Here is a 24,715-nt window from a genome sequence, read left to right as displayed (position 1 = left end):
ATTCAAGTCCATCCAACCTCCTTTGGGGAAGGTTCTCAGGCAGGGTGGAAGGAGAACAAACTTGCCCATGTGAAGACCACCTGGTGGAAACCCTCACACATATGGTTCTCAATTGTAAACTATATGCTGATCTCCGTCAGCAATCAACTCTGGTATCCCCAAATGGAAACCAGAGTCGGAGGTCATACATTTTCTATTACTGGGGAATGATCAGGAGCTCACCAAGTTAGTGGCTAAATATCTCTAAATACACTGCAGACACCTGATCTCCCTGGAGACCAAGAGATGTGACGATAGACTGCTCTGCCTCCTTTCTTTTAGCAAATGTTTTGTGCCACTGGGGAAGGGGTAATTCTGTATTGATTTGTTTGGGATGTTTGTATGTGATGCCAATAAAAGGTTTGATGATGATGATGAAATAGATGCCTTAGGCAGCTCCCCAAGGTACAAGCCTGGGCAGCGCGTCTGGAGGTCCTGGGCCGCCCAGATGGTAAGACCACCCTCTTGGCCTCGCTGATGGGGTCCAAAGGAAAGCAGATACGTTGGCACCAGCTTGGCTGCAGGAGTTGACGGAAGGAGGCGTACTAGGTGCCATCCAACCGTCTTAGGGACTCCACTCTCGATTCCTGTAGGGTTTACTCCTTAACCTTTTCTTCTCCCGAAGATATCCCGCAAGGCAGGGGAGTTTGAGGATCAGAGTTTTCTTTCTAGATATAGCTATATCTATATCTTCTAGCTATAACAAAGGCGGCATTTTTTCATCTCCGCCAAGCTAAGCAGTTGGCTCCTTACCTCTCTCGCCCTGACCTAGCCACTGTGATCCACACGACGGTCACCTCCAGACTGGATTATTGTAACTCGCTCTACGTGGGGCTGCCCTTGAGACTGACCCAGAAACTCCAGCAGGTGCAGAATGCCGCAGCGAGACTCCTTATGGGGTCCTCGCTGTGGAATCACATTCACCCAGTGCTATACCAGCTGCACTGGCTCCCGGTGGAGTACAGGATCAGGTTTAAGGTGCTGGTTTAAACCTTTAAAGCCCTATATGGCCTAGGACCCTCTACGGGACCGCCTCTCCTGGTATGTCCCACGGAGGACCTTATGGTCTTCAAATGAAAACATCTTGGAGGTCCTCGGCCACAGGGAGTTTGGCTGGCCTCAACCAGAGCCAGGGCCTTTTCAGTACTGGCCCCGATCTGGTGGAACGCTCTGTCACAAGAGACCAGGGCCCTGCCGGACGTGACATCTTTCTGCAGGGCTTGCAAGACAGAGCTGTTCCACAAGGCCTTTGGCCAAGGCACAGCCTGACCCCCTCCTTTGGCAATCCTCACAGAACTCTAGCCCAATGGTTGCCATTAATTTGATTTTGAATTGATTTTAGAATGAATGGATTTTAGAATGTTGTGTTACTTTTTTTGTTGTTAGCCACTCTGAGCCCAGCTTCGGCTAGGGAGGGCAGGATATAATAATAATAATAATAATAATAATAATAATAATAATAATAATAATAATAATAATAATAATAATAAATATATAGATGGGCTACCTTCCCAGGTTGACCAGCCCCACCTGCCTCCTTTTAAATCCCTGATGGTCAGGGTCAGATGTCCTAAACTCAACATAAAACAACCCCATGGCGGAAGCTACATAGTCATGCCGGCTCATGTGTTAAATGGAACTTTTGTAATTGGACAAATTACACAGAGGCAAGGGAGATTCTTTGAGTGGTAATTTGAAATTAAATTATTATTTAGAAGACCGCTTTGGGACGGGCGAACTTTAAAAACCTTGCATGAAATTATACACGTGCAAATTCTGTTCCTATGAGATAGCTTTAAAACTTCTGCACAACCTGTCGCTAGTTTTGAATGCATTTTAACAAATTATTCCAGTTAAAAAGAGGCCTCAGGGAAAAGTATAAAAGGGCTGGGAAAGACAACTGCTTGCGGAACTGAAGAGCTGCTACAACACAAGACTTGGTGAAAGCTACCATAACTTGCTTGGGGCGCAGGTGGCGCTGTGGGTTAAACCACAGAGCCTAGGACTTGCCGATCAGAAGGTTGGCGGTTTGAATCCCTGCCATGGGGTGAGCTCCCATTGCTCGGTCCCTGCTCCTGCCTAGCAGTTCGAAAGCACGTCAAAGTGCAAGTAGATAAATAGGTACCGCTCTGGTGGGAAGGTAAACGGCTTTTCCGTGCGCTGCTCTGGTTCGCCAGAAGCGGCTTAGTCATGCTGGCCACATGACCCAGAAGCTGTACACCAGCTCCCTCGGCCAATAAAGCGAGATGAGTGCCGCAACCCCAGAGTCGGTCACGACTGGACCTAATGGTCAGGGGTCCCTTTACCTTTTTACCATAACTTGCCACTGTGAATTAGGGCTGCTGAACGTCAGTCCCTGAAGTTAACTGAGTTCTGTGGGCAACTAGTTCCTACAGTTTGCAATACTGAAGTGTAACCCTTCCTGTTCCTTGCACATAGAAGCAGTTATATTGGTTTAAAAAGCCAAAAACAACCCATGTTGGACAGCAGAAAGCCTTTTGCACATGGTATATCCATATTTCCAAAGAGGGATTACAATATCGAGGTAGCATTCCAATTTATTTTGCTGCAACTTAGCTTATGTTACCTGTATCTTGACAAACTGGTAAGTACAAAATAGAGTATCTAAAAATACATTTTTGTATAGCATTGGCCCAAATCCTACTTACTTTAGAGTTAAGAAGTAACTGTTCTGTAAGCTGAGTCAATAATTGGAATGAACAGAAACAGCTCTACAAATTTTGCAAACATCTTCACCAATTTGCCACGTTTCCCTGATAGATGCCATGTTTGATAGCACTTTAACAAGTCAATCTTTTTTTAAAAAAAAAAAATTAAGACTATTCCAAATACAGCAGCATTCAAGAAACGTGATTTAAAGCAGTCAGAAGTAAACCAAGTAAATGAATACTAAATAGTTATAGCATCTATTTTTATTACCAAAACAGCAAGTTGATGCAGCAACTGCACTTAATTTCTCTTTTTAAAAATCTTACCTATTGGGCGCAAAAGTCAATAAATTATAATCGATCAGTATGTGATTTTAATAATAGAACGAAAGGCTTGTTTTTTAACGTGATAACCTGGTAGCATCTTAAAACTTCTGCATGGGTTTTTGCTAAAAATAAATTTTTGTTTTAATATGCTACCAAACGCTGCTATTTGTCTACGGAAATCCCTCCCAAGTTGTTTCAGTTTCTCTTTTTCCTCTGAGGTACAGAATGCAGCCGTTTTAGGCGCAAGGCACTCAGTGCTGTACAGTTCCTCTCAATCTGAAACCCATCAACAAGCAGCCAAAAGGTAAAAACCCCTTAACTTGCCAGTCCCATGCACTCCAGTAATAATTTCTGTTTTGAAGGAGCAAGAAAGAGTCCATGAGTTCTCTCCATGCTGAATACAGGAAGCAATGATTTCATTCAACAGATGTTAATCCATATACATACCATATTTAATCACACCGAAGATCCAAATTAGATAAGTAATGACAAACACACGGAACATATGCAAATGCCAACACGCTTGGTTAACCAAACTGTTACCTTCCAATGCTTCAGGAAAGCATCTAAAACAGCTTCTAGTGTGTTAACAATTCGGTTCGGATGTGCATGTAAAACTTAAAACGGCAGACTTCTGTTTCAGCTACAAAGCATTTCCCAACTTCACACCAGAAACTCAGGACTAGTTCTAGTGATCTTTCCGCTTCTTTAACCAGGTATTTTGCATCACAAGGCCATCAACATTTATTCTTATAATGCAGTACAGGATTCCCATATTTGACACAATAAAGCTTAATTATCTTCCTCATCGTCTTCCTCGTCGTCCCCTTCATCTTCCTCACCTTGGTCGCCAGATTCCAGTTCATCGTCATCTTCAATCTTTAAAAGAAAAAAGGGATTGCAGCATTTAGTTAATGGACTAAAAAGTCTTCTCCATGTCCAACAATTAACTGGACAAATTTTTAAATGGCATTTTATTTTTAAAATGGTATTAATTTTACTGGGGGCGGGGCGTGTAGTAGTGTGCTTTTGTTACATATTTTGTGTTTTTATCTTGTATTTTTATGTTGTGAACCGCCTATTTTTATGTTGTGAACTGCCCTGAGATCTATGGATGAAGGGTGATATGCAAATTAAATAAATAGAAATAAATTGTTTTAACTGTAAATAAAATGTTATGCAAAAATAAGACGTTTACTAAAAACTTAGAACGTACGTTAAAACTGGGATGCGGGTGGCGCTGTGGGTTAAACCACAGAGCCTAGGACTTGCTGATCAGAAGGTCGTGGTTCAAATCCCTGTGACGGGGTGAGCTCCTGTTGCTCGGTCCCTGCTCCTGCCAACTTAGCAGTTTGAAAGCACGTCAAAGTGCAAGTAGATAAATAGGTACCACTCCGGCGGGAAGGTAAACGGCATTTCCATGCGCTGCTCTGGTTCGTCAGAAGCGGCTTAGTCATGCTGGCCACATGACCCGGAAGCTGTACACCGGCTCCCTTGGCCAATAAAGCGAGATGAGCGCCGCAACCCCAGAGTCGGTCACGACTGGACCTAATGGTCAGAGGTCCCTTTACCTTTTACATTAAAACTGCTTTTGACATAAATACTTGCAAAACCGTGGATGAGAAGAGGAGGATGAAACCCTCCTTTGAGATGGCTGGAGCCTGTCTGCTACAGCACATGCATGCAGTACTAAAGAGAACTGAAGCAAGACAGCCTTTATTCCAAATTAGTTAATCCAGAATACTTCTTCTGGCTCTGCTCATCATCAGAGCAGCAAAAATGTTGCCAATCCAGACTAGAACTGGGCTGTTTGCTTTCCATGATTGGAAAAATGAAATGCTCAAATCTAATGGACGTTCATCTTACCGGTTCTCCAAGCTCCTTGAGTTTATCCTTCAATGCAATTATTTTCTGATCCTGATCAGCCAGAAGAACCAGCAGATCGTCCTGTTCCTTCTTAGATTCTGCGACTTCTTTCTGCAATTTGCTCTTCTCGTTTTGCAAAATAGCCACGGTACTGTTGGATGAGTCCAGCTGCTGCTTCAGCGAAGCCTTTTCCTCACCGTGGGCCGCAATTTCATTCTGGCAGGAGAGGGAGGGGGAAAGATTAGCATGCATCACTGCTAAAATTGCTAACGCCACCCAGCTGGTACCAAAGCAGTACTTTAATACGAAAGCTATCCTGGATGTCCCAAGCAAGGGGCTTTTTAAAAATAAAAGTGACCCGTTGTAATCAGAATCCTAACTTTCCTTCCCTCCATGCTTAAGCCATATGTACGATAAAAGGAGCTAAATGGACACAGATTTGATACAAGGACAAGCACCAAGGAATTCTTTTCTCACCTTTAGGAATGCCAAAAATCCTTCAGTAGTGAAGTTACATTTTACCAGTTTATTCTGACATCTCTATTATATCAGTTTATTTTGACATCTCTATGGAAACTAATTATTCTAAGCAACGGAACTTGTTAAGGCGGTTCTGCTGTCTCCAGCTAAGGGGTCTCCCAGCAGTGGATAGTGATTTGCTTAATCGAGGTGTTGAACTTGGAGATCTCATGCAATTGTTCTACCAGTGAGCTATGGCTCTTGAAAATCAAGTATCTCAGGGTGATTATACAATCCAGTGAATGTGAACATGCAGGTCCCGCTTATCATAAAACAATACGCTCCCAGGAAATCTTTTGTTAGGTGAGCATTTGCATAATGAGTCCACGATTTCCATTATTTCCTATGGGAACATTTCTAATTTGTGATATCTGCCCCTTTCCCACCCCAATGTTGAGTTGAGCAAGGATGAAGCCGCCACTTTGGCAAATCTTAACTGAACACTTAAAAACGTAGCATTTTTTGATTAGGAAACAACCTTTAGTTCTTTATTCTCTTGCAAGAGCGTTGAGAGCCTTCTTTCCAAGTCAGCGGTCTTTGCTACCATAATGGTGCCATTGTCTCCTGATACAGGAACCGGGGTTACGCTCTGCAAAACAAAGAATACTCAACAAGACTGACAGGGTGCTGGATATATATTTGGCCCTACACCTGCAATGTGTTCTGTACGGCAAAGTACAGCTAATGCAACAAATCAGACAATCTGTGTGAACGTGGGCCACTAGAGCTTATGTGGTATAAGAAAAGACTATGGCTATTTATGGATTCTGCTGGTCAGCTGAAGGAGACAAGAGGACCATTACTGTTTATTACATCCCATAGAAACAATACAAGGATGAAAAGATAAGGGTGAAAGTCTTATATTACCAGTTTTTGAAGCAGTTCTTGCTTTTCACTCTGAAGTTTAATCATGTCTGTGGACTGTGACTGGATTTGGGCCCTCAGGGTTTCAACTTCCTGTGAAGGGGGGGAAATAAATCAATTATTCTGTTAAGATAATAGCATTGTTTGCAAACAGAAGCAGGACCAGCGAATTTTCCAGAGGTTTGGAGGGCATCACCAATGGACACAACTCATTTTTTCTTCTTTTTAAATTATTTTTAAAAACAAAGCAGAACAAACAAGACAAAGCAAAACAAAACAAAAAAGAAAACAAAAAGAAAAATCACATCTACCAAGAATATTGTTACATAAATATACACATATTGACTTCCTGCCTTTGTTCTGAGACCTCATAGTTTTTAATCTTTCTGTATTGTTGTGTCTAGTGTAGATTACCTCTATCTTTATGCCTCTTGCACCATTTTTCAATTTCTTTAACCCTGCAGACCTTCATTCATTGCACACCGATATAATTACTCCAGAACAATGTTTTTTCATTTCAAAGGTACTCCTGGTCAGGAGAGCGTGGTGCTGAAATAGGAGTTCAGCCTGTTTTGGATGGGATGGTGCTCCTCTTAAAAAAGCAAGCTTGTCGGGGGTTTTTTTGGGGGGGGAACTCTTGGATTCGGCTTTGCAAATGGATGTCCAAATACAGTGGTGCGCCGCAAGACGAATGCCTCGCTAAATGAAAAACCCGCAAGACGAAAGGGTTTTCCGATTTTTAGCGGCTTCGCAAGACGAATTTCCCTATGGGCTTGCTTCGCAAGACGAAAGCCCATAGGGAAATCTCCAGGGACAGCGGGGAAGCGCAGCGCGCCTTCTCCTCTGTTCCCGGACCTCTCCTAAGGCTTGCGGTGGGAGGTCCGGGAACAGAGGACAAGGCGCGAAGGGCTTCTCCTCTGTTCCCGGGGCTTGCGGTGGGAGGAGGGTTTTTCCTCCCCACCGCCAACTTTCAGAACAGCATTCTGAATGCCCGCCAGCATTTTAAAATCGCCCCGCTGTCCCGGGAAGGCAGGCGGGGGGGGGGGAAGCAAAGACTTTCGCCCCCCGCCGGCCTTCAGAAGAGGTCGGGGGACAGACTGTCCCCAGACCTGGTCTGAAGGCGGTTTTCATAGGAACGCATTGATTGATTTTCAATGCATTCCTATGGGAAACCGTGCTTCGCAAGACGAAAAGACTTGCGGAACGAATCAATTTCGTCTTGCGAGGCACCACTGTAGTGGTTGTGGCCAGGGATGCTGTCAGGTGTTAGTGGGCCAACCCCCATGGTAGGTTGCCAGGGATGGATTAGAGAAGGAAGGGACCCCTGACTGTTAGGTCCAGTCGTGGCCGACTCTGGGGTTGTGCGCTCATCTCGCTTTATTGGCCGAGGGAGCCGGCGTACAGCTTCTGGGTCATGTGGCCAGCATGACTAAGCCACTTCTGGCGAACCAGAGCAGCACATGGAAACGCTGTTTACCTTCCCACCGGAGTGGTACCTATTTATCTACTTGCACTTTGATGTGCTTTCGAACTGCTAGGTTGGCAGGAGCAGGGACCAAGCAAGGGGAGCTAATTACCTCATCCAGAGGAAAGGGGCAAAACCAGGCTTCCTCAAACTTGGCCCTCCAGAGATTTGGGGACTACAATTCCCATCATCCCTGATCACTGGTCCTGCTAACTAGGGATCATGGGAATTGTAGGCCAAAAACATCTGGAGGGCAAAATTTGAGGAAGCCTGGGCAAAACAAACTGTGCTGCTCAAAGCCCTAAATCTCAGAGAAGGGCCTCTGACTTCTCCCACCAGAAATAACAAGCTCAGAAAAAAAAAGATTTATATAATGCTACTTTTCGATCAGGTTTCCTACTAAGGGTACCTTCATAGATTGAAACTAGGAGGAACCATGTTCTTAAACAGCAGCAGTCACGACAGAATATCTTATGGAAGCAACAGGAATTCTTACTTTATATAGTTCTCTGTCAGCCTCAGGACCACTTGGTTTGTTCGTTTGTGAAGACTGCTCTGTTGTTGTTCCTCCTGCTGCAGGCGAAAGCTTCTGCAAATATCAGATATTAATGAAGGAAACATTAATTTTAACAGGATATGGATTTTTAACAAAGCACTTCCATAAATAGCATCCTGAGGTGCTATTTGGCTTCAGTTATAGGCTGCAAACTTTTGGCTTCAGTTATAGGCTGTCAAGTTTGTGGCAGTGCCTGATGCCGTCTTTGAAACAAGAATATACTCTGCAGCATTTTCAGTGATCAGAAGGATTCAGGATGTAGCACAGACCATTGCCACTCTGCCCACGAACAGCAGATACAAAATATGCAATATAATGACATATTTTGACATACATGGCATAGAACTCAATTTTTCATGCAGGTGTTAGTGTTGATAGTTGTTGTTGTTGTTGTGTCAGCTTTGGTATAGGTATTTAAAACCAAAATAAGAAGAAGGAATAATGCCTTTTCCATCCCGATCCACTACTTGACAGTTTTCTAATGAACAAGCAGTACTGCAGATTTTACATATTGCTTGTGCCTACACTGCCTCCATTATTTAACAACCATTCAGAGAAATGCTGCAACAAATCAGTGACTATAATTATAAAGTTGGAAGCATTTACTATATGTGCTTCCTTACAATTCAGACACTGACACTCATAAGGTTATTAGGTCAGCATTTCCATTTTAGCCTTGTAAGTAGATATGTATGGAAGCCACTTACAATAGTGGACTGAAAATCATTAAAAAAAACTTCAGTAATGGCTGTGAACAACCAACAAGTTATGATAGCAGTTGAAACAATAGGCAATTGTAGGTCTCAGCAGTTAAGATCTGCCACAGAGTCCCATCTGAAGACCAATTTTGGATATTAGGTAAGTAGCTACTGGAAAAAAGGCTCTTTATAGCAATGGTACCCAAACCCTGGACACCCCAACCTAGACATGCATGCTTTGTGCCTTCTTCACTATTTTTTAGGCAGTCAATGAAATCTGTCTTCTCTTTTGCCTTTGACAAAATAGCTTTCAAAAACATCCAAAGCCCATTTAAATGCATTTCTTTGTACTCGTGTTTCAAGGTGGTTTTATCAGTTGTTTTTATTTTTTCCTTTTGTTATCGCAAGCCACCGTCTTGAGGCTATGTGCATTCCGATGGGATATAAGTCTTAACAAACAAACATATCCATACTGCAAGTCACGTTCTTTCCCATTCACCACTCTGTTCAACTAAGGAATAAAAAGTGACAAGGGGACCAATGCCTTCTTCCCCTGGTATCAGGAACTTGCCTGCCTTCTGATCTGAGAGCAAGAAAACTAGCCTTTTTTGATCAGCATTTTACCCTAGAAAAAGATGGACTAGAATTTTCATATCAGGTACCAATAGCCAACACTCATGTACTCACCAAGCTTTCAATCAAAGAATCTCGTTCCTTCAGTTGTTCCTCCAACAGTTCAAGCTTGTGTTTCCATTCTTCTATCTCCCCATGCAATTTGCTGATTTCTTCCGGCTGAACACCATTCATCTGAGCCACATCGCCATGGGAACTATGATGCTGATTGTCTTTTCCTATTAGTCAGATTTGAAAATGACCCATTTGTAGAGTTACTGGGACAGAAATTTCCACAAATATTTCCCATCCCAAACTCATTTAAAACCTTTCCTTCCTTAGAAATGGTACTATGAGTAAGGTAGGTAAAGGTAAAGGGACCCCTGACCGTTAGGTCCAGTCACGAACAATTCTGGGGTGGCGGCACTCATCTCGCTTTATTGGCCAAGGGAGCCGGCGTACAGCTTCCGGGTCATGTGGCCAGCATGACTAAGCCGCTTCTGGCAAACCAGAGCAGCACACAGAAACACCGTTTACCTTCCCACTGGAGCGGTATCTATTTGTCTACTTGCACTGGTGTGCTTTCGAACTGCTAGGTGGCCAGGAACAGGGACCGAGCAATGGGAGCTCACCCCATTGCAGGGATTCGAACCGCTGACCTTCTGATCGGCAAGTCGTAGGCTCCCACAGCGCCACCCGGGTCCCAAAAACTACTACTAGTTTCACACATTTTCCAGGGCCGCTCAAACAATTTGCATCAAAGTAAAATGTGGCATTCCATGGTCTGAAAATGCGCAGCAATCTGCATTTGACAGCCAAACTTAAGACAGGACACAGCTAGCAGTCCTACCTAGCTGTACTTTAAGGAGATTGTACTGGTCCTTGTGTTGTTGGATCTGCGACATTTGCTGGGTGACTGTTGTCTGAAGCTGCTCATTCTGAGCTTTTATAGATTCTACTTGTTTCTTCAATTCCTCAAGCTCCTGATCCTGGAAAATAACAAGAATCTACTTAATGGAATCTTACATTCATTTTTTAAATTCTGTTGATTGCTACTGTTTTTTTTTTAAAAAAATCAAATCACCACAAAAATTAAGCACCCATAGGCATTTACCTACAGACATTTGCAAAGGAACTTAGCTCTAACTGCTTATGCTATACAGAGTGCCACACAAAGCCACTGGTCTAAAATAATGCTTGCACATGTTTGTGCATTTGCATAGGGTACGTATGTTTGCCAGTGCATTAAACTAGTAAAAAGGTAAAGGGACCCATGACCATCAGGTCCAGTTGTGACTGACTCTGGGGTTGCGGCGCTCATCTTGCTTTATTGGCCGAGGGAGCCGGCGTACAGCTTCCGGGTCATGTGGCCAGCATGACGAAGCCACTTCCTGCGAACCAGAGCAGCGCAAAGAAACGCCGTTTACCTTCCCGCCGGAGTGGTACCTATTTATCTACTTGCACTTTTGGGAGTGCTTTTGAACTGCTAAGTTGGCAGGAGCAGGGACCGAGCAATGGGAGCTCACCCCGTCACGGGGATTCGAACCGCCGACCTTCTGATCGGCAAGTCCTAGGCTCTGTGGTTTAACCCACAACGCCACCCGCATCCCTTCTGCATTAAACTAGTAGCATTGTGTGATGTATTTTATGGTATAAGCAGTTAGTGCAACGTTCCCAGAGACAAACAAAACTGCCTATTTCCAGAATTTAGGGGAATCACAGGTGTCAGCACACCCAGAGTGCAATGGATTAGTGCCACCCCCAAGCTGCTTTTTGTTGAGAGGGTTGCAAGTTCTAATAATATGTTTAAATAGCACGATTACAGTAATAGGTAGTTTGGCCCTAATATATACCACCTTAAGCAGATACAGGGTCCACTAGTGCAAATGAAGCTAAGATGTTTGGGTTTTGTACCTGAACTCTAATGATGCTTTTGTAGCGTGTCACTATGTTGTCGTGTTGTTCTAAGGACTTCTTCACTTCCTCTTCCTGTTTATCTTCTTCACTAGACTTATAAACTGCCTTTGTTATAATGCCTGTTTCAAAAAAAATAAATCGTTTCTTTTATTAGACATTCTAAGCCACATGGTTTTGAAGCAATCCCAATGCCTGTTCGGATATAGAAGTTTAACAGGAGTTAGCCATTTTAGGGATTCTATCATCGAAAAAGCCATTCAAGATGCAATAAATGCGTTGTTGTAGTATGGAAAAATCACTTGTGTAATCACGCACTTCAGTAAATCGAGAGCATGACCTCTGCATATTTTCTTAGCTCCCAATCAATGCAATGCCTTTCCAACGGACATCTTCCTGGTTTTTAAGCCCAAGCCCCTCTATAAGATACTTCTGTTCATTGTTGCTGTTCTCAATTGATCCTTGCTCACTTTCCCTTTTCTTCCTCCCTAGTGTGTCATCTATTTATCTATAGACTGCAAATCCACAGACATGGTCCATCTTATTTCGCAAAGCATAGTAATTTTACTATTTAATAGATCAACTACAACCTTTACAGCAGATAATGTAGCCTAATTTTGTAAGAGCCAATCTACTAGCTGCCAGGAAAAATGAATGACAAACCATATTCTCAGATGCAGAATGGATCAGAACATGTTACCAAGAATTTCTGCAGGTAAGCCTCATTGTGCTGTAACCAATTGCACCACCACCTTCTCACCAAAGTAAACACAGATGATGCAGAAAACCCTCAAATATTAAGAAGGCAGATTAACTGGTCTTATAGCAAACCGTGACCATAACAAACCTATTGTACTTCCTGTGTAAAATTGTTTGCCTCCAGCGTCATAACATGCTTTAGGGTTGCAGAAAATTAAAAACCTTGAAAGGTATAACTTAATTAACTTTACATCCAATTCTGAAAAGGAAGGGCTCTAAACCTTTCAAATCTAATTGTCTTAAGTAGTACAGTGGTACCTCGGGTTACATACGCTTCAGGTTACATACGCTTCAGGTTACAGACTCCGCTAACCCAGAAATAGTACCTCGGGTTAAGAACTTTGCTTCAGGATGAGAACAGAAATTGTGTTCCGGTGGCGTGGCGGCAGCAGGAGGCCCCATTAGCTAAATTGGTGCTTCAGGTTAAGAACAGTTTCAGGTTAAGAACGGACCTCCGGAACGAATTAAGTACTTAACCCGAGGTACCACTGTAAACACAAAACTCAAGAGAAGTGAAGTAACATGTCTCACCCTCTAGCTCCTTTACCAGTTTAGTAAATTCATGATCAAACATCATATGGTCCGGGCTAGAAAAGCTTGGCTGAGGTTTCTGAGCTGCTCGGGAATAGAATTCGTGTTTGCTGATGAATCCCAATTTCTCAACGAAGTTTTCCTTGCCAATCCTCTTTTCTATCAGTTGCTTTAATTTCTCCCTGGGGGCGAGAGACAGATCACGTAAAACCACTGCAAACGCCACAAAGATGCCCTCTTTTCTGTTTCACCCCACCAGTCCACCCCCAGCAAATTCCTATTTAACAAATAGTTATATCGGTTATATCAAAGGCAATAGAGAGTAGTACAAAGGGGTAGAGACAGATGTGCCCTCAGATTTGGCAGTTTGAATGGAGTGCAGAGGGCGAAATGGAGAACAGACGAGTTTGCAAAACCGTAAAAGCACTGTTTCAAGAGCTTGGAAATAATGAGCTGAAGGGAGAATATAGTGAAAATGAACAGGATTGGTTTTCATTTTAATGTTGAGACTCAACGTTCAGTCGTGTAAGAGAAATACGACTCATCATGCTAATGGACAACTTGCTAGCTGTTAATTATGGCAGAAAACATTCGACCCTACCAAAGTTTGTAATAATAAAATAAGTTTAAGTCTGTGTCTAATTTTCTCTGGCTTAACTATATTGGGGTGTGTGTGTTAATCTATTTCCTAGTCTTTGCCCTGAAAATTATATTAGAATAGACCAGGAGTCAACAAACTTTTTCAGCAGGAGGCCAGTCCACTGTCTCTCAGACCTTGTGCGGGGGGCCAGACTATATTTTTTTGGGGAAAATAATGAACAAATTCCTATGCCCCACAAATAAACCAGAGATGCATTTTAAATAAAAGCACACATTTTACTCATGTAGAAACACCAGGCAGGCCCCACAAATAACCCAGAGATGCATTTTAAATAAAAGGACGCATTCTACTCATGTAAAAACACACTGACTCCCAGACCGTCCGTAGGCCGGATTTAGAAGGCGAATGGGCTGGATCCGACCCCCGGGCCTAAGTTTGCCTACCCATGGAATAGACCGACCACATTTGTAGGCAGAGGAGTGAAGCTGTATCCCTATATTTATTTTTTTTAACATAGGAGATACTTGGTACACCAAAAATTGTGGCCATGACACAAGTTTCCCGTTCACCCTTCCAAGTACTCACTTCTTATAATTCTCGAGCGAGTTGTCATTGTAATAAATGGAAATTCCTAGTAAGAGAGCACACAACCCTTGGACTAAATGCTCCTCTTCTCCAAGGTTCTCCGCTATCTGTCCTGTCAGCTAAAAAACTGAGTTAAGGATGTGTAGACATTTCATAGACAGAGCCATTCTAATTCTTGTACAATACTTTTTTTTTGCTTTTACTAATACTAGCTTAATCAAGCACAAGTGTATTTATTTGTACCACACCTTTCCTCCCGAAGGAGCCCAGGGTGGCAAACATTAAAATATCAATAGAATTTAAGTAAAACATGCGCTATTTATATGCGTATGGCTGAGAGGAGAGATTAAAGTATGAGGCTTTTGAGCTCCCTTGAAAGATAATGACCAGATTCTAAAGAATGTCAGAATCTGAAACGTCTGTTACAACTGTTAAATAAAAACATATCTTTTGCAGGATTGCAACACCTGTCCTTCCATTAAAGTTTACAAGTGCACATTCAAAATTAAAATCCCTGTGAGTTTATCCACGCATCCAAGCCTATACCTGTCAAAAACTCCTTGAGAAATTGACATACACTTGTCAGTTTGCATTTCTTAGTACAGAAAGTATTGATCTGATGTGTAGAGTTCTTCCTTATTCTACTTAATCCAAGAGGGTTCTGGAAGATTCTCTGTGTGAAAGAAGCAAGCAGAAGGTGCATGATATTTGGGTTATTCCTTCAGAGAAGATAAGCACAGCTGGCTTAAACTGGGTCTGTTATCTTTCTGTCAAGGTCATGCTGACTATAATAGTAGGGCCAGAAGGAGCCTGGGTTTCACACTTTCTTTTTCTATCTCTCTTCTGGTGTGGTGTTCTGTACATAGTAAGCTTAGTGTTAAGGTTTAGTCTTGTTATAAGTTTAGGTTAAGTCTGCTGCAACTGGATTTCTTATGGACCAGAGCCAATTCTAAGTGTATTGGATTTGTGACTATTATGCTCATTTGCCTTCAGTAAAGCTCTGCTGGATGAAATATAATTGCCTCTGGTCTATTTACTGTGAACCCTGCAACGTGTTTAAGTTTTTACTCTGCTAACTATATATTGGAATCTACTCTGGATCAACACTGAGTAGAATTTCAGTGACAATACTTCCATCAGACAGGTGGTGACTTCAAGCCTGCTGATCAGCGGCACTTCAAAGCACCATGCAGCTTTTTAAAAGCCCCAGGCGGTGCTTTGAAGTCCCAAAAGTCATCACCCTACATTACTGTAAAAGACCAAAAGGTGAGTGGCTGCACCCACCTTTCAACTTTAGCCTGTGAAGGATAAAAACCACCTGTGACCTAAAGTGTTGGGGCAGCTCTGTAGGTTATGCAGAAAATATTATTTCTACAGGTATAACAGTTTCCTGCAGCAAATATGTGAAATGTGGGCAATATGTACACTTATAATAATATAATAATAATTTATTATTTGTACCCCGCCCATCTGGCTAGGTTTCCCCAGCCACTCTGGGCGGCTTCCACAGAAACCAAAAATACACCAAAATATCACACATTAAAAACTTCCCTGAACAGGGCTGCCTTAAGACGTCTTCTGAATGTCAGATAGCTGTTTTATTTCCTTGACATCTGATGGGAGGGCGTTCCACAGGGCGGGCGCCACTACCGAGAAGGCCCTCTGCCTGGTTCCCTGCAGCCTCACTTCTCGCAAAGAGGGAACCGCCAGAAGGCCCTCGGCGCTGGACCTCAGCGTTCGGGCTGAACGATGGGGGAGGAGACGCTCCTTCAGGTATACTTGTATACTTACTGAAACACCGCATATACTACCTTGAGTCCCAAGAAAGAAGGGATGTAAATGTATTTAAGAAGGAGGTAAATACTGCGTGTGGAGTCTCCTTACTTTGAACTCGCATACAGAAACTTGCACTCCTAAAGAACATTTCCTGTCATAATTCAGAGACATTGATTGCTAACGTGTAAAAGGATACAAATGGAACATTGGCAGAATTGTGCAGAAAATGTGTGACGGCAATGGGGCAGTTGCTTAGCCAGGTACAAAGCAGCATTAATAATCCAACTCTTGTCTGCACTTTGCTTCCCTGGAAGAAACAAACAAACAAACAACAAATTTTTACTTGTATTTACAGCTTTTCTCTTTCTTCCACGCGTTGTTTCTACTTTGAAGCCTGCAGCAGTCTTAAATGTTGGGTGTCCAGAACAAGACGGGCACTTTTTATACAATTATTAAAATTCAACCATTTCCTCTATTAGGAGTGAGTGTCAATCCTTATGTAGCAAAACTGGCAAAGTCCACACACAAGAGGGAGGTATGAGAACACCCGGGAGATGGAGAGAAGAAAACTGAAGTATGCAGAAGTACAGTTGTTGTTGTTAGAAAACAAGACCTTAAGGGCTGGGATGGGGAGAACCCCTCAAAACAGCTACCGTATTTTTTGCTCTATAAGACTCACTTTTCCCCTCCTAAAAAGTAAGGGGAAATGTGTGTGCGTCTTATGGAGCGAATGCAGGCTGCGCAGCTATCCCAGAAGCCAGAACAGCAAGAGGGATTGCTGCTTTCACTGGGCAGCGATCCCTCTTGCTGTTCTGGCTTCTGAGATTCAGAATATTTTTTTTTTTCTTGTTTTCCTCCTCCAAAAACTAGGTGCGTCTTGTGGTCTGGTGCGTCTTATAGAGCGGAAAATATGGTAAATGAGGACCAAACATGGGCAGTAGCCACAGAATGTTGGGTCAATTGTTGAAGTGGGGGAAGAGAGAAGGGAGTGGAATTTCCTGGCGGGAAGTAGCTGGCGAAAACGAGAATGCAGCTGCAGCAACCCAAGAAGCATAAAAACACTTCTGATCAGTTAAACATGTGTTTGTGTGTGTATCTTTCGCCACCATCCTGTGCTCCCTTTCCTCTCTTTCCTCACCTGAGATAAACAGGAGTACAGGAGGATGCAGAAAAGAGACACACATATACGAAAAGAAAAGAGAATCACATTATTGTCTGGATCAGTCATCTACTGATTTGCATTGAGAGGCTGCTTTTGAACGTTCCCAGAGATGGAGGTGAGAGCTGTCCGTCGATATCAAAGAAGAAATCAAGTATCTTGGCACAGCTGTGATTGGATGCCAAGCGTGCTAATCCACATTCCCCCAAATAAAAGTTATAGGAAAGGAAAATAATTCCAGTTCACTCTAACTCAATTGCTATTCAGTGCAAAACAGTTCCCGGTGCAAATGCAGTTCATCGTCCCCACACTGGTTAGAATGGGCTGTTACTGGGAAACAGTGGCGTGTGACATCCATGCGGTTTAGTTCACACACTGAATACTGCAGACCAGGCTCCGAGTGGTTTAAGGCAACCCTGCGGTGTTGCTCAGAGGTAGGAGACGGCTTAAATTGGAGGGAGAAACAGAATATACAACCACTCTGTCATAATCAGGCTGAGGGCTTGGCTAGAGAGCAGCAGCCCTTTTTACTGCTGGAGGACAAAAGCTGGGTGCGCGGTTGGCTTTAGCTCCCAGTCAAAAATTCTCCGTACCTCTCAGGATCGCGGCAAAGAGCAAATTGCCTCTGCAAACCTTTCTCTTAGGTCAGACCAAATACTCAATTGCGTGCAGAAGCCGCATGCATGTAAACTGGTTAACCCTCTTAAATGTTTAAAAGCAAAATAAATAGATTAATGAATAATATGAATATTGCATACAAAAGTCAAGTCTAAATCAGAGCATGGTCTCCTGTCTTTTTTCAGGTCCCTCAGGCTCAGGTAACACATGCACACCAGAGATACCCTGCAACGCTTTGCGTAAGCCTATTAATGACCAAGTTAATGAACGCTACCTTCCAGTCTTGGTTCAAATGTAAAGTCCCCCCTCAGCTTCTTAACCATGGTTAAGCAACTAGCAGACCCCCTTAGGTTAATGAGTTCCGTTTCCCTTCAAATTACTCCTTGCTGTGGCTACGATGAGTCTTCCACCTCCATCTAGTCGAACAACAATCTCGATAGCTTTAAGCCGGATTTTAAAACCATGGTTGGAGGCGAGTTTCACACTTTGTTTTAAAACAAAAGGGGGGGGCACTTAACATTTCATCTGTGCTGAGTTGAACGCTAACTATGAATAGCGAAGAAGAAGAAGAGGAAGAAGAAGAAGAAGAGGAGGAAGAAGAAGAGGAAGAAGAAGAAGTTATTATTTATACCCCACCCATCTGGCTGAGTTTCCCCAGCCACTCTGGGCGGCTCCCAATCGAGTGTTAAAAACAATACAGCATTAAATATTAAAAACTTCCCTAAACAGGGCTGCCTTCAGATGTCTTTTAAAGATAAGATAGCTGCCTATTTCCTTCACATCTGAAGGGAGGGCGTTCCACAGGGCGGGCACCACTACTGAGAAGGCCCTGTCTGGTTCCCTGTAACCTCACTTCTCGCAATAATAATGATCATGAAAAGGGAAGGAAGGGTCCTTAGTGGGAGAGGAGAGCACAGGCCTAACGCGGAACTGAGCAGGCATTGGGAAACAGGAAGGTGTGCTCAAGCCAGCCCCTTCTGATACCTTAACCATGGTTAAGATACTGGGAAATACTATGCCTGCACAGAGGGGTCAAGAAAAAAAAAGCGCAAACCAAGAGGCTCAATGCAAAACCCTGCAAAAACTTAAGAGCAGCAGCATGAGAAGGGGCATGGTTTAATAATGACCACTTATTTCAAAGAAACAGGAAATAAACAGAAAGCAGCACACACTCTTGAAATGAGGGCTTTTAAAAGAAGCACTGCCCTACTGATTTTATTGCTGCCTGTATTTAGAAAGCAATGATCTGGCACTGCTGGTCATTTAACTGGAGGGTTCCTGCTCATACCCCCAAAGGAGTTCACCTTCAAGTAACAAAGCCCAAGGCCCTTGTTTAATTTTGCATACACCTGCAGCAGTCAAAATGTCAGCTGGCAAACTAATCTGTCTGTTCTATTTCTATACCGGAGGTGATTTCTCAAAACAAGCAAGCTCTCTGTTTTTAGACGAAGACCTTTACGGATGGAGGACTGCGTGTTGAGATTCCTTCATTGCAGGGGGTTGGTCTAGATGACCCTTAGGGTCCGTCCCAAATCTAAAATTCTGTGATTCTAAGATGGATTATTTCCTTTGTGCCGCAACAGAACATTAAGGTCTCAGCCCACAGAAACCAAGGCTGCAATCCCATCTGGGAATAGGCTCCATTGAATTCAGTGGGACTTAGTCCCATGTAGATATGCACACACTTTTCAACCAAAGTCAGGCACCCGTGGATTTGAGGACTGTGCAGCGTGGGGTATAACTGTTTACACTATGAAGCCCTCAGGGAAAGGCAGGAGAAAGAGTGCTGCATATAACTTTCGAACAGATTGTTATTTTTTGTACAAAAGGTAAAGGTAAAGGACCCCTGACCATTAGCTCCAGTCGTGGCCGACTCTGGAGTTGCGGCGCTCATCTCGCTTTACTGGCCGAGGGAGCCCGCGTACAGCTTCCGGGTCATGTGGCCAGCATGACTAAGCCGCTTCTGGAGAACCACAGCAGCGCATGGAAACGCCGTTTACCTTCCCGCCGGAGCGGTACCTATTTATCTACCTGCACTTTGACGTGCTTTCGAACTGCTAGGTTGGCAGAAGCAGGGACCAAGCAACGGGGGCTCACCCCATCGCAGGGATTCGAACTGCCGACCTTCCGATTGGCAAACCCTAGGCTCTGTGGTTTAGACCACAGTGCCACCCGCGTCCCTGTGTGTGTGTGTATGTATGTATCTGTATATGTGTGCATATACACAGTACACACCAATGTAAACACCGTTCAGCGGTCATCTTCAGCGGTTTAGCTTCCCGCCGGAGCGGTACCTATTTATCTACTTGCACTTTGACGTGCTTTCGAACTGCTAGGTTGGCAGGAGCAGGGACCGAGCAACGTGAGCTCACCCCGTCGCAGGGATTCGAACTACTGACCTTCTAATTGGCAATTCCTATGCTCAGTGGTTTAATCCACAGCGCCACCAGCGTCCCTCCATTTTTTGTATACTACTACTCAGTTAGTTCAAATGCTGATTAAACTTCTTGCAAAGGTCACTGTGGCATTTGCCCTCCTAGGTGGGTCATAAGCAAAGGGTTAAATGAGTGTGAAGTGATTGGCCAGTGGGAACCCAAGGGGAGGAGTTAGAGTTAGAGTTTTTGGGAGTCAGTTGGGAGTTGGAGAAGGAAGAGGGAGGATATGTCTGTGGGTTGGTCTAGTTTTGATGTGAGAGTGAGCAAAACTGTTAGGGGTAGTCAGATAGACAGTTGGGATAATTAGTTAGGAGTTATTAGGAAGGTATAGGCTGGTATAGAAACTAAGGATAAGAAACTGACAAGAAAAATTATCTGAAACCATAAACTTGTTCATGCTTATAAAATAAACTTGGTTATTTGTTTTAATGTTAACAACTGTCTGGATTCAGTGTGTACCAGAGAGAAATGGGTTGGTGGCAGCGGGGAAGTGATCGTAGTGGTGGCACAGGGATCAATAGACCGTCAAACGTCCAGGGACCCTGTGTGATCGCCACAGTCACACTAAATCCACACTGAGAAAGCCGTTTACCCATGGCTTTGCAAAGCCTCCGTTTGCGGAGAAAGAAAGCACCGTAACAACCAAGTTTCCCACACCACAGTTCCCGAGAGCACCAGTAGAGAAAGAGAGCTGGTTACTGGAAATAAAACTGGGCAGCAACACCAAACTGTTAAGTAGGGGAGGGGAAAAACTTCAAAGCAGTTATTTCATAAAACACACGGCAAAGCTAAGATAGCAGAAACACCCTAGTGTGATCCAAGCTCCAGGCGAACCAATACATACCCGTCTGTCGATCTTATCACCCTGTGAATCATACATTAAGAAGGATAAGGGAATGTTATAGGTCTAATATATACACTTACACAATGCAGGGTTGACTTCTAGATGTTTTGTTTTTATTTTCACTGACGGGAGCTGCCCCATGTATATTTATATCACAGGCGGCATACAGATTAAAATTAAATAAATTAGCAGCGGCCATTTCTGGTGGAGCCTGATTAATACCCTATTTTGCATGAGATGAAAGGCAGCGCAAGGAGCCCAGAGGTCTGGTGACTCTGCAGCTTATATAAGTCAAATCTGACTCACGGGGATCGTATTGAACTTGTATGCAAGCAGCTACGCATGCTGTTTCCCCCAAATGCAAAACAGGATATTGCTCATTACATAAGTAGGCAACTGTGATTTATTGTGCTCCATACCAAGCAAGAGAAAAGCCCATTTCAAGGCTTATTGAGGAACAGAGTTGCGTGTTGAGACCCAACAGCCACCCCCTCGTTGGGAAATCACTCACACAAGGACACAAATATTAAGTTTATGTTATTGGGCAAATCTGGCCACAACTTTATTGAATTACAGAATGTGAGCGGTATTGGCTTAGGCATTGATTGGACCTGACTATATCTGACTCTTGCCCACTGTGAAGGAAGTCCGGTAAAGGTAAACCACCAGTAGGGGGAGGAAGCGAGCCAAGAGGAAGTTCTCTAGCTCGCTCCTCGGTTTAAACTGCCCCGGCCATGCCCCACCTGGCCAGCGGATTGGCCGGCCGGGCTCTGAATTGGCCAGGATCCCCCGGGCAACGGGGGACAAAGTCCTCCGCCCCTGATGGGGAGTGGGTGGCCACGCGGTCCACTGCAACTCCTCCCCACTGGAAAATGGAGCAGATTTATCTTTTGTAATGGGCAGATGGGGGTGAGGGGGACAACAGGAAGAATGCGAACCTGTTTGGCCTCCGCTTGTTTAGCAATGTACAGAGTTAATACAGGAATTGGTGTACTCGCACAATTCTTGGCGTCTTGTCAGAAAGCAACTCAAATGCCAATACTGCCCAAGCCCCCAATCTATTACAGTGGTGCCTCGCAAGACGAAAAGAATCCGTTCCGCGAGTCTCTTCGTCTTGCGATTTTTTCGTCTTGCGAAGCAAGCCCATTAGCGGCTTAGCGCTATTAGCGGCTTAGCAGCCTTAGCGGATCAGCTGATAAGCGGCTTAGCGGATCAGCTGATAAGCGGCTTAGCGGATCAGCTGATAAGGCTGATAAGCGGCTTAGCGGCTTGGGAAAAAGGGGGGGAAGGGGGAAAAAACCGCAGGAACTCGCTAGACATTTTCGTCTTGCGAAGCAAGCCCATAGGAAATTTGTTTTGCGAAGCACCTCCAAAACGGAAAACCCTTTCGTCTAGCGGGTTTTCCGTCTTGCGAGGCATTCGTCTTGCGGGGGAACCACTGTATGCATATTTTGATTGCCAGTTTTGTTGAAGGCTTGCAGATCCACTTGACTACATTATTTAGTTCTCAGCAACCGCCGTTCTTTGTGTTATATGAGCCACAGATGTTGCTTGCTACGCCAGTGAGCCTGACTCAGTGAGCCTGACCTATTACGCCCAGCACGCTAACTGCAATTCAACAGGAACCGAAAGAGATCGTGTGCAACCTCTTGGGTCCGAGATAATTCACTAGGCACCTTGACTTGTTACAACAAAAACAATCAGCATGAAATATAAATTGACCAGCAGCCTCCTTTCGACTGAAAAGAATGGCACTTCTCAATATAAAGTACCGTTATTTCGCAGCTTAGCAAGAGAACTATTAATGTGAGACACACAAAACGTAAACGCTGTACCTGAGACAGAATGTTGGTGCATTGTTGGAGTAAGGACACTGGAGGGTTGCCAATACTGGTTGCCAGCTGCACTCTTAGCAGCTGCTCTTTCAGAGTGGCGTTTTCTTGCAAGGCGTGAGCCAGCGCCACAGCTGCGCACCAGTTGGAAAGAGAGTCTGTAGAGAAGAGTCCTCCACAGAGCAGCTGGCCAGCCGAGACGGAGTTCCCAGTAGCTGCAATAGCAGGCACGCAATAAAACAAAAAAATGTATTTAAATTATGTATAAAAAAACTAAATTCCTGGGAGTTCATTTAAAATACAGTGGTACCTCTGGTTACATACAGTGGTGCCTCGCAAGACGAAATTAATTCATTCCGCGAGTCTTTTCGTCTTGCGATGTTTTTCATCTTGCGAAGCATGGTCCAGCGCAACTGCGCCTCTTCAAGCAGCTTTAGGAAAAAAGCGAACAAACTCGCAAGACGTTTTCGTCTTGCGAAGCGACGCAAAAACCGAAAAACCCTTTCGTCTTGCGCGTTTTTCGTTTTGCGAGGCATTCGTCTTGCGGGGCACCACTGTACTTAATTCGTTCTGGAGGTCCGTTCTTAACCTGAAACTGTTCTTAACCTGAAGCACCACTTTAGCTAATGGGGCCTCCTGCTGCTGCCGCGCCACTGGAGCATGATTTCTGTTCTCATCCTGAAGCAAAGTTCTTAACCTGAAGCACTATTTCTGGGTTAGCGGAGTCTGTAACCTGAAGCGTCTGTAACCTGAAGCGTATGTAACCCGAGGTACCACTGTACATCTGAAACATGTCAAGTACAGTCATACTTTGGTTGTCAAACTTAATCCATTCTGGGAGTCCGTTCGACTCCTGGAACCGTTCGAAAACCAAGGCGCAGCTTCCAACTGGCTGCAGGAGCTCCCTGCAGTCAATTGGAAGCCGCATTGGACGTTCGGCTTCCAAAGAACATTTGAAAAACCTCACTCATAAAACTACAGCTACATATTTAAAATTCTATACCATCAATGGTTGAAGGTAGAAGTGTTGACACAATTTCTCCTTGCCCCTTCTCGTTCTTGTATAAGAAGCACTGGAAACAATACAGGACTGCACAACGCAGTACAAATGGTTGTCTTTCATTCACCATCGACATAAGTAGTACTACAATTGCAGGCCTGTCAAGTTTAAAAGAAGAAAATCTATTAGTTTGGGTTTTGTTTAAAATGTATGCAAGTATACAAACAATAATACACTTGGAGACTTGAATGATTATTATTAATAATAATTTATCTATATGCCACCCATCTGACTGGGTTTCCCCCCAGCCACTCTGGGTGGCGTCCAACAAACTGAAACATCAGCTAAGAGCAGACATATTAACCATCAGAGGCTGCTCAACCATGTGACTCTACAATAAGCACATCCATTATTCTTTTTACTTATTAAATTTGTATGCTGTCCTGCATCTGAAGCTCACAGGGCAGTTCAAAACATAAAAACACAAAATGAGGACACAAAATACATTTGAATAAACAAATGAATAAAAACACCAGCACTAGATTCTTATGCAAAGCAAAGAAACAGTTACGCTGATTGTAACAGGTGCTTATGGAAGTCCTCTCTTACAGACTGAAAGGAAGTCTTGCAAAAATTTGAGCACAGGTAAGTGACAGAATGCACTTCAGATGGCAGTGGACTACAACGCCCATGTTCCTGACTGTTAGCTACTTTGGCTGGGGCAGATGGGAATGGGGAACCCAACGTCATCCAGAGGGTACCAGGGTGGCTACCCGACTTAAGAGGACTACACAATAACAACAACGACCCTAAACCCAAAGTGGCCTGTCTGTACAGCTATAAAGTTTCAGCTCAATGAGATGCCAGCCTTGCCATTAGAAAACAGGAGAAGCATTGATTCCCCACCAGCCATCAAATGACTTCTTGATTCTCCTTTGTTTTCACGAAGGGCTGTAGCTCGGTGGTAGATCACATGTTTTACATGTAAAAGGTCTCATGTTCAATCTCCAGGTGAGGCAGGAAGAGACCCTTGTCTGTTGCCAGTG

General features: G+C 43.8%; 1 protein-coding gene and 1 long non-coding RNA gene across 5 annotated transcripts in view; both read right to left on the bottom strand.

The window, feature by feature from the left end:
• Nucleotides 1-24,715, bottom strand: part of LOC309354402 — a 146,839-nt gene that overhangs the window by 7,996 nt on the left and 114,128 nt on the right. The gene's annotated exons all lie outside the window — the stretch shown is intronic.
• Nucleotides 2,580-24,715, bottom strand: part of USO1 (USO1 vesicle transport factor) — a 46,325-nt gene continuing 24,189 nt past the window's right edge. For 2 of the 4 annotated variants that reach the window (XM_081883894.1, XM_081883895.1), the window contains 14 exons: nucleotides 23,673-23,827; nucleotides 22,673-22,884; nucleotides 20,838-20,858; nucleotides 15,978-16,088; nucleotides 14,006-14,124; nucleotides 12,820-13,001; nucleotides 11,530-11,651; nucleotides 10,466-10,604; nucleotides 9,691-9,854; nucleotides 8,246-8,338; nucleotides 6,288-6,377; nucleotides 5,899-6,009; nucleotides 4,902-5,117; nucleotides 2,580-3,914 (listed from right to left, as the gene is read on the bottom strand). In XM_081883894.1, the coding sequence (XP_081740020.1) occupies nucleotides 3,828-3,914; nucleotides 4,902-5,117; nucleotides 5,899-6,009; nucleotides 6,288-6,377; nucleotides 8,246-8,338; nucleotides 9,691-9,854; nucleotides 10,466-10,604; nucleotides 11,530-11,651; nucleotides 12,820-13,001; nucleotides 14,006-14,124; nucleotides 15,978-16,088; nucleotides 20,838-20,858; nucleotides 22,673-22,884; nucleotides 23,673-23,827 (1,822 nt within the window). In that variant the 3' untranslated portion in view covers nucleotides 2,580-3,827. The remainder of the gene's footprint in view (nucleotides 3,915-4,901; nucleotides 5,118-5,898; nucleotides 6,010-6,287; nucleotides 6,378-8,245; nucleotides 8,339-9,690; nucleotides 9,855-10,465; nucleotides 10,605-11,529; nucleotides 11,652-12,819; nucleotides 13,002-14,005; nucleotides 14,125-15,977; nucleotides 16,089-20,837; nucleotides 20,859-22,672; nucleotides 22,885-23,672; nucleotides 23,828-24,715) is intronic. The other 2 variants (XM_081883896.1, XM_081883897.1) reach the window with 1 other exon arrangement.

The sequence above is a fragment of the Podarcis melisellensis genome (genome assembly GCF_964234715.1).
Source record: "Podarcis melisellensis genome assembly, chromosome: 13".
Taxonomy (NCBI): Eukaryota; Metazoa; Chordata; class Lepidosauria; order Squamata; family Lacertidae; genus Podarcis; species Podarcis melisellensis.
The sequence above is the reverse complement of the archived record's forward strand: the minus strand, read 5'-3'. Positions and strand labels throughout refer to the sequence as shown.